General features: G+C 38.1%; 1 protein-coding gene across 1 annotated transcript in view; it reads right to left on the bottom strand.

The window, feature by feature from the left end:
- Positions 1-4,404: 4,404 nt before the first annotated feature.
- Positions 4,405-15,334, bottom strand: part of gabra5 (gamma-aminobutyric acid type A receptor subunit alpha5) — a 39,746-nt gene continuing 28,816 nt past the window's right edge. The window contains exons 8-10 of the mRNA XM_053498035.1: positions 14,033-14,185; positions 11,405-11,616; positions 4,405-7,801 (exon numbers count right to left, since the gene is read on the bottom strand). Coding sequence (XP_053354010.1) covers positions 7,499-7,801; positions 11,405-11,616; positions 14,033-14,185 — 668 coding nt within the window. The 3' untranslated portion in view covers positions 4,405-7,498. The remainder of the gene's footprint in view (positions 7,802-11,404; positions 11,617-14,032; positions 14,186-15,334) is intronic.

The following is a 15,334-nucleotide window of genomic DNA, read 5'->3' as shown; positions in this document are numbered from 1 at the left end:
TCCCCCTCTCATTTTTTTTAATAACCGTGGCCAAAATTTTTAAGAATGACACAATTCTATTGAATAAAATAAATAAATAAATAAATAAATAAAGTTCAGAATAAACAATTAATTAAACAATTAATATATTTTTTATTTATGAAACCCTGGCTGTAGAATTTATTCTTATTAACGTTTACAAAGGACAAATCCATCATTATCCATTCCTCATATCAGTGTAGTTTAATTCTGTAAACTGAAATGATTCACCTCCCCAAATTACATACTGTAGGGTGAAGACTGACACAAATATTCATTTTCACAAAGTCTGCTGCTTCAGTGTTTTTAAATCTCTGTGTCAGATGTTACTCTGGTATACAGAAGTATAATTACTATAATGTAATAAGTGTTAAAAGCTTTTATTGGCAAATACATTAACGTTATGAAAAAAAAGTAAAATTGTACAATGTTGATCTTTTTTTTCAAGATGTCTGCAGTTCGCCCTGACATGCTGTCAATCAACTTCTGATCCACATCATGACTGATGGCGCAGCCCATTCTTACATAATCACTGCTAGGAGTTTGTGTGTTTGTGTTTGTCCACCTGTCTCTCGAGGGTTGACCACAAGTTCTCAATGGTATTATTAATTTCATGGGTATTATTGTCCATGGGGTTTCCAGGACATGGACCCAAAATTGCGAGGTTTTTTTTCCACTAGTCCTTTCTTGCGAAGATGAAGATGCTCTTGGAGAACCCTTGAAGGTTTTAAGGTTCTGAATAAAATTACACATCAAATGCTTTGTTTTTTTGTGTTTATTATCAACCATTCTTCTTCCAGCGCAACACCTCCATGTTCGTTCTATTCAGGAAAAACACCAGCGTATACGGTCCACAGCACAGTAGCTGTTATGTAACACGATGTAAAAGTGAGCATCTTTCACAAAGAGATCTAGGTTCATGAAAAACATGAAATGGGACTTGACATGTTCAGGGAAATGTGATGTATTTCCTGGGACGGTTATTAAAGGCGGAGTCGAGGGAAAACAGAGACAGGTGGCGACCCTGTGCTTCATATGCATTTGTGTGTGTGAGTGTGTGTGTGTGTGTGAGTGTGAGTGTGTTGCTAAGGGGCTTACTCAGCTTCTCGCCCACACAGAAAAGCATGACTCGGTCTCGACACAACCTGTAGGCAAGAAAAAAGCGAAGAAGAAAAAAAGAGCTCTGCAAACACAACCTCTAAAATTTATATCAAAAATTTCAAGCACAGGAGTAGAAAAAGAAAATTTAGATAAATAAATAAATGAATACATTTTTAAATGAATAAATAAATAAATAAAAACTAGGCTCCAGGTTGAATTGTGTAAGCTCTGCTTCAGGCCACAGGCATGACACACTGCCCTCTGGTGGTTGATTGCAGTACTGCAGACACTCACCTGTGTAAAGAAACATGGCTGCACTTCCCCCTCCTGGTAGTTATACAAAAATCAGTACAGTTAGTTAGTTAGTTATTTAGTGTGGAGGGTTGCAGTACATGTAGTTGGTTAGTTAGTTTGTTTGGATCATCTAAAATGGTAACTTTACCCCTCGGGTCCTTGTCTCAACCTTTTTGGCTTATTTATACAATAAAACATGTGCAGCAGGAAAGAGTGGAATCATCAATCAGTCGAATAATCAGTAAATCAATTAATGTTTACATGTCTTGGTTTTGCTTCTTTATTTACATTATACTATAATTTATTCACATAAATTCACTGGCAAATTTAAATGTTAATTAATTGATAAGGATTTTTCCAATTAACAAATTAATTAATAATTCAATTATTATTATTTAACAGAAATTTATTATGATATTTATTATTTATTTATTTATAATTTTTGTAATTTTTTTGTTCTTCGTTTTGTTTCTTGATTCTCTCTCTCTGCGTCTCTCTCTGACCGTAATGAACCTCGAGTACACCAGGACCACTGATGGCTTAATAGACTGTATTATACTGTATTATAATTAAACCATGTTACACTTGGGATCATGAAGTTAGACTGAACATCGGGGACGTCTCAGAGTGCGGTTATAGGACCTGCTCCACCAATCGATTAGTGGACTTGGTGTTGTGTGTGATAAGTGTCTTTGAGCTACAGCTGATTCAGTCATGTGAGTTCGGTGTGTGTGTGTGTGTGTGTGTGTGTGTGTGTGTCATTTAATGTACAGAACATTTACAGTATTTCCACGTTATTGGGAGAATCAATGTTTTATTAATATTTTAAATAACACAAAATAAAACTTTGCCATTAATGAATAGCACATCAGAAATGAGGAAGAAAAAACAAAAAGATCAAGAAGAACGAGAACCAAATCCAGGGAAAATAAGACCTAAAAGAGAGGGGTTGGGATACATACTGTACAGTAACATGGCAAAGTGAAAGCAGGCTGGTCAAGAAGCGGGCGCTGATCCCACGCTAAGTGCCACCTTTTACTCAAACAGAGGAGAACTCCAGGTGTCTAATATCCATCATCAGCTTCACAAGATCCTCCTCTGTCACTTACAGAACACGAGAGGCAGGCATGGTGATGGGGCGCTTAAAGATGAGAGCTGTGACAGTTTAAAAGCTAAAGTGAAAAACTCTTGGGCAGTTTAGTGTCATGAAGCCCAGAGTGCACAGGGAAGCACTGAGGTGCACCGCGTGAGGGGTTCTGGGAAGATCATTCAAATCAATCTGCAGATGGTTGGGACGATCAGAGGCTTCTTTAGTGATTCACCAGTTAAATTTAGGGTTGAGATTAGGATAATCCCGTCCTCTTCCACCAGAATGTCCTGAGGAAGCCTCAAGAAACGGGTTGTTTAATTGCTTTAATGAGGAGACTCAAGATCAAACGTCAGATCCTAATGAGAGGAGAACAGTGGTCCTTGGGGAACATGGAGGGGAACATGATCCTTGAAACATCTAGATCCAGAGGGAAAGAAAAGAGGAATAACATAAAACCAACTCGTTTTCATATCAGGCATGAGTTTTATTGCTTCAGACATATTACATGACAAATGTACATCACAGAAATCATTGTTAGTTTTTCAAAAGAAGAAGAAAAGAAACAGGACTCTGCAACTTAACGAACCGTCCTTATTTTTCCCTTCCGAGAGAGCGCGTTGGTTTTTCTTTCTCCTCATGACGTCCGCCGGTTCTTACTCTGAAATCATTTCATAAAACTTATGATGTCATGATTTTAATACAAGTGCAGAACCTTTTTGCACATTATCCATGTGTGTGTGTGTGTGTGTGTGTGTGTGTGTGTGTGTAACAAGAGTCTATAAACTGGAATAAAGTTGTAGATTGTAAATTAATCACATGTGATTTAATCACTTCCTCTCTGGCCTCATCCATCTATCTATCTATCTATCTGTCTATCTATCTATCCATCTATCTATCTATCTATCTATCTATCTATCTATCTATCTATCTATTTATCTATCTAATGGTGCAGAATTGATAGAGGGGTTTTCATTTTCTTCACAGGAAATCAGACATCATGATCTGATGGAAGTCTAGTCATAAGTGGACATTAAGTTTATTATTATTATTATTATTATTACTTTTTGTAATTCACAGAAAACTTAAACGTAATATCCAGGGAATATAGATGTATCAGAAAAGCTGGATGAATTTAACACGAGCGCTTGAGGGACGATCTGTTCAAAAGTTTAAACAGTTAAAACAAAAATCCAACCTTGGATGATTAACAAAATCTTATTTTTATACACACATGTTGTAAAATTATTTTTCTTAGTTGAACAAAACTAAAAGAAAAATCAGAATATTCTGAAATACTGACACCCACAAGTGAAATCTAATAGAACGTAGAGCAGTCAGGAGAAATAAAGACACTAGACAGACCCGAAAACGGTTTCTGAGTGATGCAAGAGGAGAACAACCTCCTGGCTGAATCAGTGCTCTGATGAAAGCAGGAACACACTGTTAGCTCACTGTACTGTAGGGTCTTATGTGTTCTAGCTAAGAATTAGCTGAGAAACGTATGATTTGTCCACCGCTGATAGGTGAGCTATTGACTTCCCAGGATCGTGTAGAAACTGTGATGTTGTTGTAACCTGTTATAAAGGGGTGCTGATATGTTCAGTCTGAGAACCCGTCCTGAACCATCTCGTCCGGGAGAGATTTCAAGAACCGAGCTTAGAAAAGGTGTCTTCTTCTTCTTTAAAGATTTCACACACACATGTAACACACTGAGTCCTGTGTGTGTAAATAAACTTGACAGATGTTGAATTTCTCAAGAATTAATCCATTTTATTTAAGCTTTACAGACTGCTCATTTTTGTTGGACTTAATGTAAACCCATCTCTCTATCTATCTATCTATCTATCTATCTATCTATCTATCTATCTATCTATCTCTCTATCAAGCTCTCTATCTATCTCTCTATCTATCTATCTATTACTTTTTTATTGCTTGCTTGTTTTTTTTCTCATCTTTTTTTGGTTCTTCAGGTATTGTCTCATTTTGAATTTTCTTATTCCTCCACGATGCACAAGTTTGGTTTTAAAATTTCTAAGCAATTTGTATTTTATGTATAATTTTATTTGTTTTTTAACCTGGAAGGGGTACAAACTTTTGCTTTCTATTTAAGACTCTTTTCTGGTTTTGCGGTCATACCATTAACCAGTTTTTCTTTTTTTTTCTTTCTTTCTTTCTTTCTTTCTTTCTTTCTTTTAAAGGTCTGTCACAAAATATGCAATGTAATGTAGTTTACTCTAAACAAACAAACAAGAATCCTTTCATTCCTTGCCATCTATTTTCTGATGGAAACTGGTGCCGATTCGTTTCCATGGTAGCACAAAGGAAAAAAGAATTCAAGCATTTCTTTTAAAGCGTATCAACAATCTTTCTCTCTCTCTCTCTCTCTCTCTTTCTCTCTGCTGCGGTAAATAAGCTTACTGTATATGCGAGTCGTATCACTACAATGTCAAAAAGATTATGTCGAACACTTAGAGCTCTACACACTAAGAGGACCGATGAGAGGATGTGGTGAGAAGAAAGAAATGCAGAAATGCATTTTTGCTTTTCTTTAGCTGCACGTTCTTTTAGCATAGCATAGTAGCACAACGTTTGTTTCTCTCAGGACAATTAAAGCGGAAGCACACGCTGCCTATATACAAGTGATTTTTGAAAGTCATAACTGCAACCCGACCTCCTTTACTCCACATACTGCGAGTATTAAAGAGCAAAAGTTAGAAAAGCTGCCACTAGAAGGCGCAATGCAAAGGTGCAGCCCGGTACTTCAAAATGGCTTCAAGCTCTATATAACAAATAGACTCAAAAGTTGGTTTAAAAAGCGATCATTTTTCTTTTTTTTTTCCTTTTTTTTTTCTTTTTTAAGTGCACTCTCTAAAAGAAGGCAACACTTTTAGCATGGCTATTCGTCTGCTCCGCCTCGGCACTCGCAGCTCCGAAATGCTCAAGCGACTTAAACTCCACAAGCTTCCAGCTCATTCATACAAAAGCAGTATTGTTTTTTTTAAGACAAGCATTGCAATACCAATAGAATAGAAAATTCTTTTTGCATAGCATTTGGCATTGCCGACTTTGTGATAATGTACATAGACAGTGATGGCATAAGTATTCACCTCCTCTTTCATGTTGCAGAACTCAAACACGGAACTGGCAGGAAATAAATTGACATTCATGACGCTACACAATAACATTGGAACGGAAGTGAAATCAGCAAATTGTCCCCAACCCCCAATATCCCTTTTGTTATTTCCCCTTTTATCCCAGGGGTCACCATCAGATCCATTGACATGCAAGATCTGGCACAGGTTTTACACCAGATTGCAACATTGCAGGCCTTCCATTCTCTACCATTCTCTAACCAGGCATGGGATCAGCACTGCCTGCAGTATGTGGGTGAAACAGAGCATAGGGTGAAGAGTCTTGCCCAAGAACCCAACAGTGGAGGCCTGACAGTGATGGGGCTCTAACCCCTGACCATGTGATCAGCAACCCAAAGTCTCAACAACCCAAAGTCTCAAGCCAAAACCCAGTATCTGTCAATCCATAAAGTCAGAAGTGCCAGTTATTTGAATTAAGCTGACAATTAAAGTGTCTAAATCCATCTCTTCCTTGAAGAAACCAAAGTCTTATAAGTTCAACTAAACAGAATTATTGAAACCAAGAAACAATGTTCTGGAAAATTATTAATATGTATACACCGTATTTGTTTAACATCCTGTGTGGTGACATTTCTTTGTCAATGAAGCAACCCAGAGGCCAAAAAGCTGCAGAGATCCTGAGCTGAGACAGGAGAACCAGTTCATAGGACAACCACAACCTGGACATAATGGAAGAGTGGTCATATGTATGAAATCCTCTTTGGATTAAATCCCCACATCTCTGTGATCTGGTAATGGTAAGAATTGAAGATTTTGGCCTTGACACATTTGTGAAGCACGATGGTGGAAGCATTGTGTCCTCATGAGGCTGTTCATCATCAGGGACTTTGACACTGGTCAGAGCTGACGACAGGACAGTCCTTTGTAGCAGGACACAGGGCGATCCTAAAACATCACCTGTTCTAATTCAAAAGAGACATGATACTTGGGGTGGAACTTTACCTTGTAAAAGAAAAACAATGCTCAGTAAACCAAAGCTCAGAGCTGAGACCTACGCCTGAATGAGAGTCCGTGTCTGATTAAGAACACTTAAGAAATCAACAAATGTGCTTGTTTTAAGACGCATAGCTTTAAATTAAAGGGGACCTATTATGCAAAAAAAAAAAAAAAAATTCTCCAGACGTTCACTTGGTTCTTTAGAATGTGTCTGCGTAGAGAAAAATATGATGGGAAAAAAATCCTTTCTTTTTACTTTTTTTAGTTTTGTCCATAAGTCTAGTCTATTGAAGACAGAGTTCACATTTCCTGCCTGCTATGAGGTCATAACCGTAATTAGCATAATTACACTTTCCCATATTCTGGCTCAACACCTGTTTTTTTATTTACTTTATTTTGTTACCAATTAGTATGATATTAGTACCCCTAAACGGCAGGTTAGGTAAACTTCAGTTCCATGTTATACCACTATAAACTGCAAAAAAAAAAAAGAAAATCTTGAGGGGTGAATACTTATGCGAGGCACTGTGCTAAACCAATAAACTGATGTAGATGCCAAATGCAAATTATTTCTTCATTTTGAATAGTCGTACACTGATCTGTCATGACTGAAACCCTTGCTCGAAGAACGCAACAAGCTTCTCTGAAATCCTAATCGAAAAGTATATACAGTAGAAAGTCAAGGCAGACATGGCAATATGATGGTGTTCCTGCAGAGCTTTGGACTGATCATGCAATCTCTGAGAACAAAATGAAAACTAATTACAGGGGAGAAGTGCAGAAGAGATGTGATAATAATCCAGTACTGATAACAAGATGGTGGACGTTGGGTGTTTTTGTTCCAGTTTATTAAGGATGGCAAGAAAAAGGGATAAAAAAGAAGAAAGGAGACTGATGCAAGAACTTTCTATGTAGGTGAAACTGCTCCTTTAATCACCGGTTCCCTGTTGAGGTACGTGGCCCAGTAGACCAGGTTGAAGGTACCGAAGAGGACGGGGAACACTATCCGGGACATCTTGTCGATTTTGCTGACGCTGTTGTAGGTTTTCTTGGGGTCCGGTGTGGCCTTGGTCTCAGAGCTCTTCATCTGCACGGTGGTGCTGTTGGAGATGGTGGCGATGGCGGAGTCTTTAGTGATGTTGGCCGTGAAGTTCATGCCAGTGGAGCACGTGTTGTTGGGTTTCTTGGATAGCGCCAACGGGTCTTTTTTCTGCAAAAGAAAGTGACATTTGGGTTTGTTAGGTCGGGGATAATGTAGCGGCCTGCTCGGTAACAGAGATCCAGATGTAACTGAAACACAACAGGTGTGACACCATGATGAGAAAAGAAGAACGCTGCCTTCTGATTGGTCCATAACAGCAGCTGTGACACTAGTGGAAGGTTTCTATTAATACTCTCACCCTGATACCTTTTAATTTTATGGACTTGTTCTATGAACACTGGAGTTCAGAAACAGATAAAGAAGCATGTAAAATTAAAGACATTAGAAACTTCCTGTAAGGAGATTTTTATGTAACATGTGGAAGGAGTCTCCAGTGTCAGAGGTAAACCTAGGGTTAGGGTTAGGGTTGTATCTTTGTGTTTTCTGACATCTTTAGGACAATCTGCATTTTTTAAAATAAAAAAAAATCTGGTGAACAAGAGAGACTGTATCTGCTTTAACATAAGTGAGAACAGGAACGCTAAAAACTAATAAAAATGTGACAATAAAAATAGGACAATGCCATTCTTGTCATTCCGGAATAAGATACCAGAAATAAATCTCTTCAAGTTGTGCTGTTACAGGAAAATGATCATAGTCAGGATAGTGACAGTTACTTCAACACAGGCTTGCAAAAATGGATGAATAATGGATGGATGTACAGATGATGGGATGGGTGGTATGCATGAATAGATGGATGGATGGATGGAATGGATGGGTGTACAATTAAATTATGGATGGATGTACAGATGCATGGATAGATAAACTGATGTGGATGGATGCATGCCTGTATAAGTGGGTGGTAGATGGATGATGGATAGATAAGAGAACATATAATGTATGGATGGATAGAACCCAACTGGATGGATGGATGTACAGATGTATAGACAGTTGGGATGCATTGATGGATGGATAGATGGATGAATGGATGGATGGATGGATGGATGGATGGATGGATGGATGGATAGATGGATGGATGGATGGATGGATGGATGGATGGATGGACAAACTGGGGGTATAGATTTACAAATAAATTGACGGATATATGGATGTACAGATGGAGGGTAGTTTATAAAGAAAGAATGGATAAGATGGGTAGATACGTAGATACTGATGAAATTTGATGAATGGGATGCATGATCAGTTAGATAAATGACTTGGCTGGATGGAAATAAAGATGATGGATGGATGGACAGTTTAAGATCATCACACAACTGCTAGGTATTTCTTGTGATATTTTTCTTCTGTTAGTCTTGTTTGCTCACACCCACACTCACATACACACACACCATTATGCTTGCGACCAAGCTTTGCGTATTGTGCTAATTTGGGAATTTTCCACAGAGACCATTCCAGTTGAAAGCTCGACTGGGACCCTGCTTTATCTTTCCAACATTTTTAACAACACACAGTGTCAGGAAGCAGCTTTACACAAATCCGAATGTAGATTTTTCTCTTTAATGAGCAGCACAGAGATGACATTGGTGTTAAAACTCTCCCAGAATAACCAGGGAGAGGAACTTGAAAAGGAACCTGTCTTCTTCTGGGAGACAGAACCATCGTGTCCTCGTTCTGGAAGACACAACCATCGAGCCAGTGCACTCAGGGGTCAGAGGTCAGGGGTCAGGGCATTGAGGGAGGTGAGTGGATACTGAGACACACCGGGGAACCGATTTTCCTCCTGTTTTAACATCTTAGCACTACAGGGCCTTCTGCTGTGGGTCATTGTCTCCCGTGTTAACGGGCTCGGATGGACTTGCACACACTACGCAAGCTCCTTCTCCACCGGAGTAAACAGACCGGAGGCACGGCTCGGACCGGGGCACAGCCGGTGGTCCGTCTACAGGGAGGCGACAGGGCTGTGAGAACACGCTCGGATGTTTTTCAGACGTGACCTTCAGAAGATTAGTCACTCCTTCACAAACACACACACACGCTGCACAAAATCACTGGACAGAAAAAACACTTTCACACTGTTTTTACACTTTTACTCTTCCTTCCAATTAAGTGTTTCTTTCATTAGCTATTTTGTTGATTTAATTAAAAGCAATAAGTTGGCTGTTGGTTCTCTATAGATTGGGTTAAATTACTATTATTTAAAATCATTATTATCACCTACAGAATCTAAATATCATACACACTCATATCACACATCGTCTATACCGCTTTATCCTATACAGGCCTGGAGCCTATCCCAGGAGACTGGGGGCACGAAGCGGGGTACACCCGGGACAGGGTGCCAATACTTTAGAGGACACACACATGCACGGGTAATTTAGACACGCCAAATGGTCTCATCTGCAGGTCTTTGGACTCCGGGAGAAAACTGGAGTACCAGGAGGAAACCCAGCAAGCACGAGGAGAACATGCAAACTCCGCACGCTGAGACGGGACTCAAACCCAAATCCTGGAGGTGCGAGGCAACAGTGCTGTCTATACTGTACCTGTACATATGTTTATATTTACAGTACAGAAAGAAGAATAGACAGACAGACAGACAGTATAGTGGTCTGATGTTGCTGTTAGATGATACAGTAAAGCAGTACAGCTGCACCTGCAGTGTGTGAACACGTCAGCGCTCGGCTGTTATTAGTTTATTTATCGACTCAGTGAAAGACGGATTGCTTTAGAGGAGACACGCTGCTCCACGCTGCACTGAAATGATCTGACTCCTGATCTGCAGTGATCACTACCCCGCTGCTACAGGACATGAACACAGACAAGAGTGATGAGTGTAAACCAGTCGTATGATTTAAACGTGAGATTTCTCAGGAGACTCGCTGCTGCGAGATGAAATTAGTCGCCTGAAGACGTTTTCACCGCTGATATTCATCCTCAGCTCCAAATACGGCCTCCTGATCGGAAAACAAACCCAATTTCAGGGAGAGCACGGCCCAATCGTCCCGTCCGATTTCACAGGAAAGGAGGTCAAGAGTGCATGATGCTGGCTTACCAAGCAGGTTAAGGGTACGAGGTACGACTCGGGGGTGTCGTCTATCCTAAAGTAAAAAAACATGCTTCTTTAAAATTGACATCCTGCTTTTTATTTCCTTTAGTGAGGTGGAGATTATTTATTTTTGTGACTCGCTCAGGTGGCCGTCACAAATCAGTGTTTACGCAGTCCTGATTCACCCAGAACTGAATGTACAACATTCAGCTTGAAGAACAAAAGGATTTCAAATAAAGAAATTAATAAATTAAATAAATAAATAAACAAACATTTCATGCATTAATTGTCCACTAGGTGGTAATGATGTGCTCCATTTAATTTAATAAGAAGGAAATGAGTTTTGTTTATTTGTTTTAAATTTCACATTATTATTTTTATTATTATTATTATTATTATTATTATTATTATTATTATTATATAGCAGCAGCAGTAGTAGTATTGTGAATTATGTGAAGGTCCTTTAATTATACAAGTGAAAAGTAAATCTTATAAATGAGGATATTATAATTTTTTTTTTTTATCAAATATTTTATAATAAACTAACTCATGAGGTAATAATGTTCCTGTGCAGGAGTAACCGGGCCTTGTGTCGTTTTTCGGTCCTGCCCTCATGTCATACCGTCTGACCCGGTCGATGTTGGTCTTAATATAACGGCACTCACTTTGGGCTGTTGAGCCTCCATGGCCTTCTTGCCGTCCCAGGCCCAGCTGCGTTTGGTAAAGTAGTTGACGGTAGCGAACTCGATGAGGGCGGAGAAGACGAAGGCGTAGCACACGGCGATGAACCAGTCCATAGCTGTAGCGTAGGCCACTTTGGGCAGAGAGTTTCGGGCACTGATGCTCAGCGTGGTCATGGTTAGCACTGTGGTCACGCCTGATGGGATGGATGAGAGAGAATTAAAGGTGCGGTAGGTAATGTAAAAGTGTTTCTGGACCTGAAATCATCATATAACTATACTTTATAATATAATAAAGAACCTTACAAACCATTAGATATTTTATATAGTGACTAACTATACCTGAGTGGGGAAGATAATAATATCTGAGATTAAATAATAAATAATCTAAAATAATCACCAAAACAGGGAATAATAATAATAATAATAACAATAATAATGATGATGATGATGATGATGATAATCAGGTACAACATGGTATTAAACCAAATTCTCAAAGAAATTACATTGTATATATTTATATATAATTTAACACCTGAGTTAAAAAAGAAAAGTGTTTTCTTTAGACTTTATTTATTATCACAATAACACAAACAAAGTTTTATAAGCAGTATGTAAATATATTTCTATATATACCATGAAGTGAAGCTATCCTTTTTTTAGGTGTGTTATTTATTTATTTGTTTATATATATATATATATATATATATATATATATATATATATATATATATATATATATATATATATATATTTAGCCATAAACAAGCTTTGTCCTAAATAACAATGCTGCTCAGTCCTGTCTCTTTTTTCCTTTATGGAGTAACTGCTATGCATTTGGTGCAGTTGCAATTCGCCTCTTAGGCAGCAGAGGGCTCCAAAATGATCAACTTATATACCATGCACTATTATAGCCATTAGCATAAGGCTAGCTAGTTTGCTGGCATACTTGTACAAATACTAGTATTAATAATAGTTCTCTCACTTACTCATCTATACCGCTTTATCCTGTATTCAGGGTCACGGGGGCCTGGAGCCTATCCCAGGAGGCTTAGGGCACGAGGCGGGGTACACCCTTGACTGGGTACCAATCCATCACAGGGCACACACACACACACACACACACACTATGGGCAATTTGGGAACGCCAATTATCCTAACCTGCGTATCTTTGGACTGCGGGAGGAAACCGGAGTACCCGGAGAAAATCCACCAAGCATGAGGAGAACATGCAAACTCCATCTACACAGAGACAGGAATCGAACCCGGACCCTGGGGGTGCAAGGCGACAGTACTAAGCACTACACCACCGGCGCCTATAATAATAGTTAATCATGAAAATATTATGATTATTGTCTAATAATAATACTAATAATTATTTAATATTATCTTATAATAATATGAATCTATTATTTTCTGTTATTATTATTATTATTATTATTATTATTATTATTAATAACTAATAACATTTAGGAAAATTGCGGCTACTTTGCTAGCACACTTTACTAGTTAACATATAAACTATAGTTTAACCTGGGTCTAGCAAAACTGGCTAGTAGTTTACAGGGAAGTCAAGTTTGCTAGCTAATAACCGTAGCCTAATATTATAAGACTTCTGGTAGAAAATTTGTGTATTAAGCAACCTGTATTTTTGCTAATCTTTACTACATCAAGCCACAGAAGTGAAAGAAAATGCTAGCAGTGATGATATGATTTAGTTTGTATTTGGTTGATCAAACTTAAATTTTAGCCCCTTCCATATTTAACTGGAATAGTGAAAAGTGAATTTCACTGAAAAGTGAAATAACGTGCACTTGTGAAAGCGCTACCCAGGACCAGTAGAGCTAATTTAAAAAAAGCTTCATCTTGAGCTGATTAGCTCTTTTAATTTTATCCGCCTGTGCCAGTCAATTCCGATTTCCATTTTGATGATCAATATCGACGTATCAATTAATTAACAGCCCAGGACAGCACCGGCAGGATTCCCAGAGGATGTCCAGGCGCCGGCGAACTGCAATGTCGTAGATCCTACGACAGAACTATTGTTTGACTCCTCAGGTCAGATGTGATGGTTTGGATTTTAGAAACTTGTTGAAGCTTTTTCTTTCTCATGAAGTGTTCTGAAAAGGATGCATTAAAGGTCCCATACAGTATGTTACTATTTCTTTAACACAGGTCTCAGGGCTCTCTAAAGTGTGTGTGTGTTCATGCTCCAGTCGAAGTATTCCTAAGATAATGCATTTTTCATACCTTAAACTCCTTCTGTTTCACTTTTCATTGAATGCACCTTTTCTGTTTCTATGAAAATGAGCTACCACCAGACAAGTAGCTCATTTTTGTTTAAGCTCTGGTCAATATGGTGATTTGTTTGTACACGCCCACTGGAGCCCTATCTGGGTGTCTCCACATGACTAAAAAGTGAATTTTGCTAATTAAGTGCCCCTTAAGTGAAATCTGACACCTGACATCAAATATATTTACTTAATGTTGCTGATTTTATTTGCTCTTATATGGACATCATGGCTCTTTTTTTTTTTTTTTTTTAATCTATGAGCTTTCCTGTAACGTCATATTTCAGATTACAAAGTGTGTCGTAAAAGTGACTGAACTGACCAAACACGGTCCTCGCAGGGACAGACTCCCGGTTCAGCCAGAAGGAAACCTGCGACAGAATAACGGTCATAAAGCACGGCATGTAGGTCTGGATGACGAAGTATCCAATCTTTCTCTTCAGGTAGAAGTGAGCCATCATCACTGTGTAGAGGCCTGTGTAAACAAAGACGAGGATAGAAAAATAAATGAGGGAGCAAAGAACAGATGAGCAGATGAGCAATAGATAAAGAGAGGGATTCATGGAGTGTGTGTGTGTGATTAAATTCTGGCAGATAAGTGCAGAGAGAGAGAAAGAGAGAGAGAGAGAGAGAGAAAACGAGACAGAGATTTCCAGGAATGTTGTACAACTGTGTAGAAAAATCTGGTAGGAATAGTGTTCATAAGGCTCCATAGCACATACGTAAGACCTTTATAAAAGCTGATACCTCCTACACAAAGATTTATAAAATAATAATAATAATAATAATAATAATAATAATAATAATAATAATTCCAACAGATGTCTGCTGACATAAAGATTTATTAATCAGTTGTTATAAATGGCTCACATCACTGTTACAGTATATAAATGATGAACCCTATGAACTGCTATGGGCTATGTGACTTCTACATAAGCCTTTTACAACAACTGACACATGCTGTTGTACTGTAATAATCCCATGTAAACATTACAGTATGCAAGTTTATGTCAGTTGTCATAAAGGGCTTTTGTATACGTTATGTAGCCCTATGAACACTAAAGCACTGTGTTTTACAATATATATCAACAATTATATACATTAAATCCTTATAAAGGTTTATTCCCACATCGCTGACATAAAGACAGCATTTGTCAGTTTTTATCAGTTGTTAAATAGGGCAAAATATACGTCTTATATAGTCATCTGACAAACATTATTATATTTTTAGATAAATAAATGGAAAAAAGTAATGTTCATAGGGCAACATAACATGATATATAACGCCTATGTCTAGTAAAATATACATAATATTTGGGTTATGACACCAAGACATCAAGATAACTGACATAAAAACTTTGCACCAGAGTTACATAAGGATTAATATGACTCAAAACATCCAAAGCAAACCTTATAAACAGGAATGTAAATAATAAAGAAGCCTAGAAATTTAAGAAAATACCCGTAACGGTGACATTACTATTCTGTAGTTTAGTAGTCTAGTTATGATAATGACAATAATGAAATAGTTTAGGCAGTGTGTGTTTTTTTCTTAGTGTGTGACTTGTGTAGTGTTGTAATGCGACATACGAAGTAAGGTGGAGATTAGGATAAAACATCGGAC

Source organism: Clarias gariepinus, chromosome 6, assembly GCF_024256425.1.
Source record: "Clarias gariepinus isolate MV-2021 ecotype Netherlands chromosome 6, CGAR_prim_01v2, whole genome shotgun sequence".
Classification (NCBI taxonomy): domain Eukaryota; kingdom Metazoa; phylum Chordata; class Actinopteri; order Siluriformes; family Clariidae; genus Clarias; species Clarias gariepinus.
This window is presented reverse-complemented; position numbering and strand designations above follow the sequence as displayed.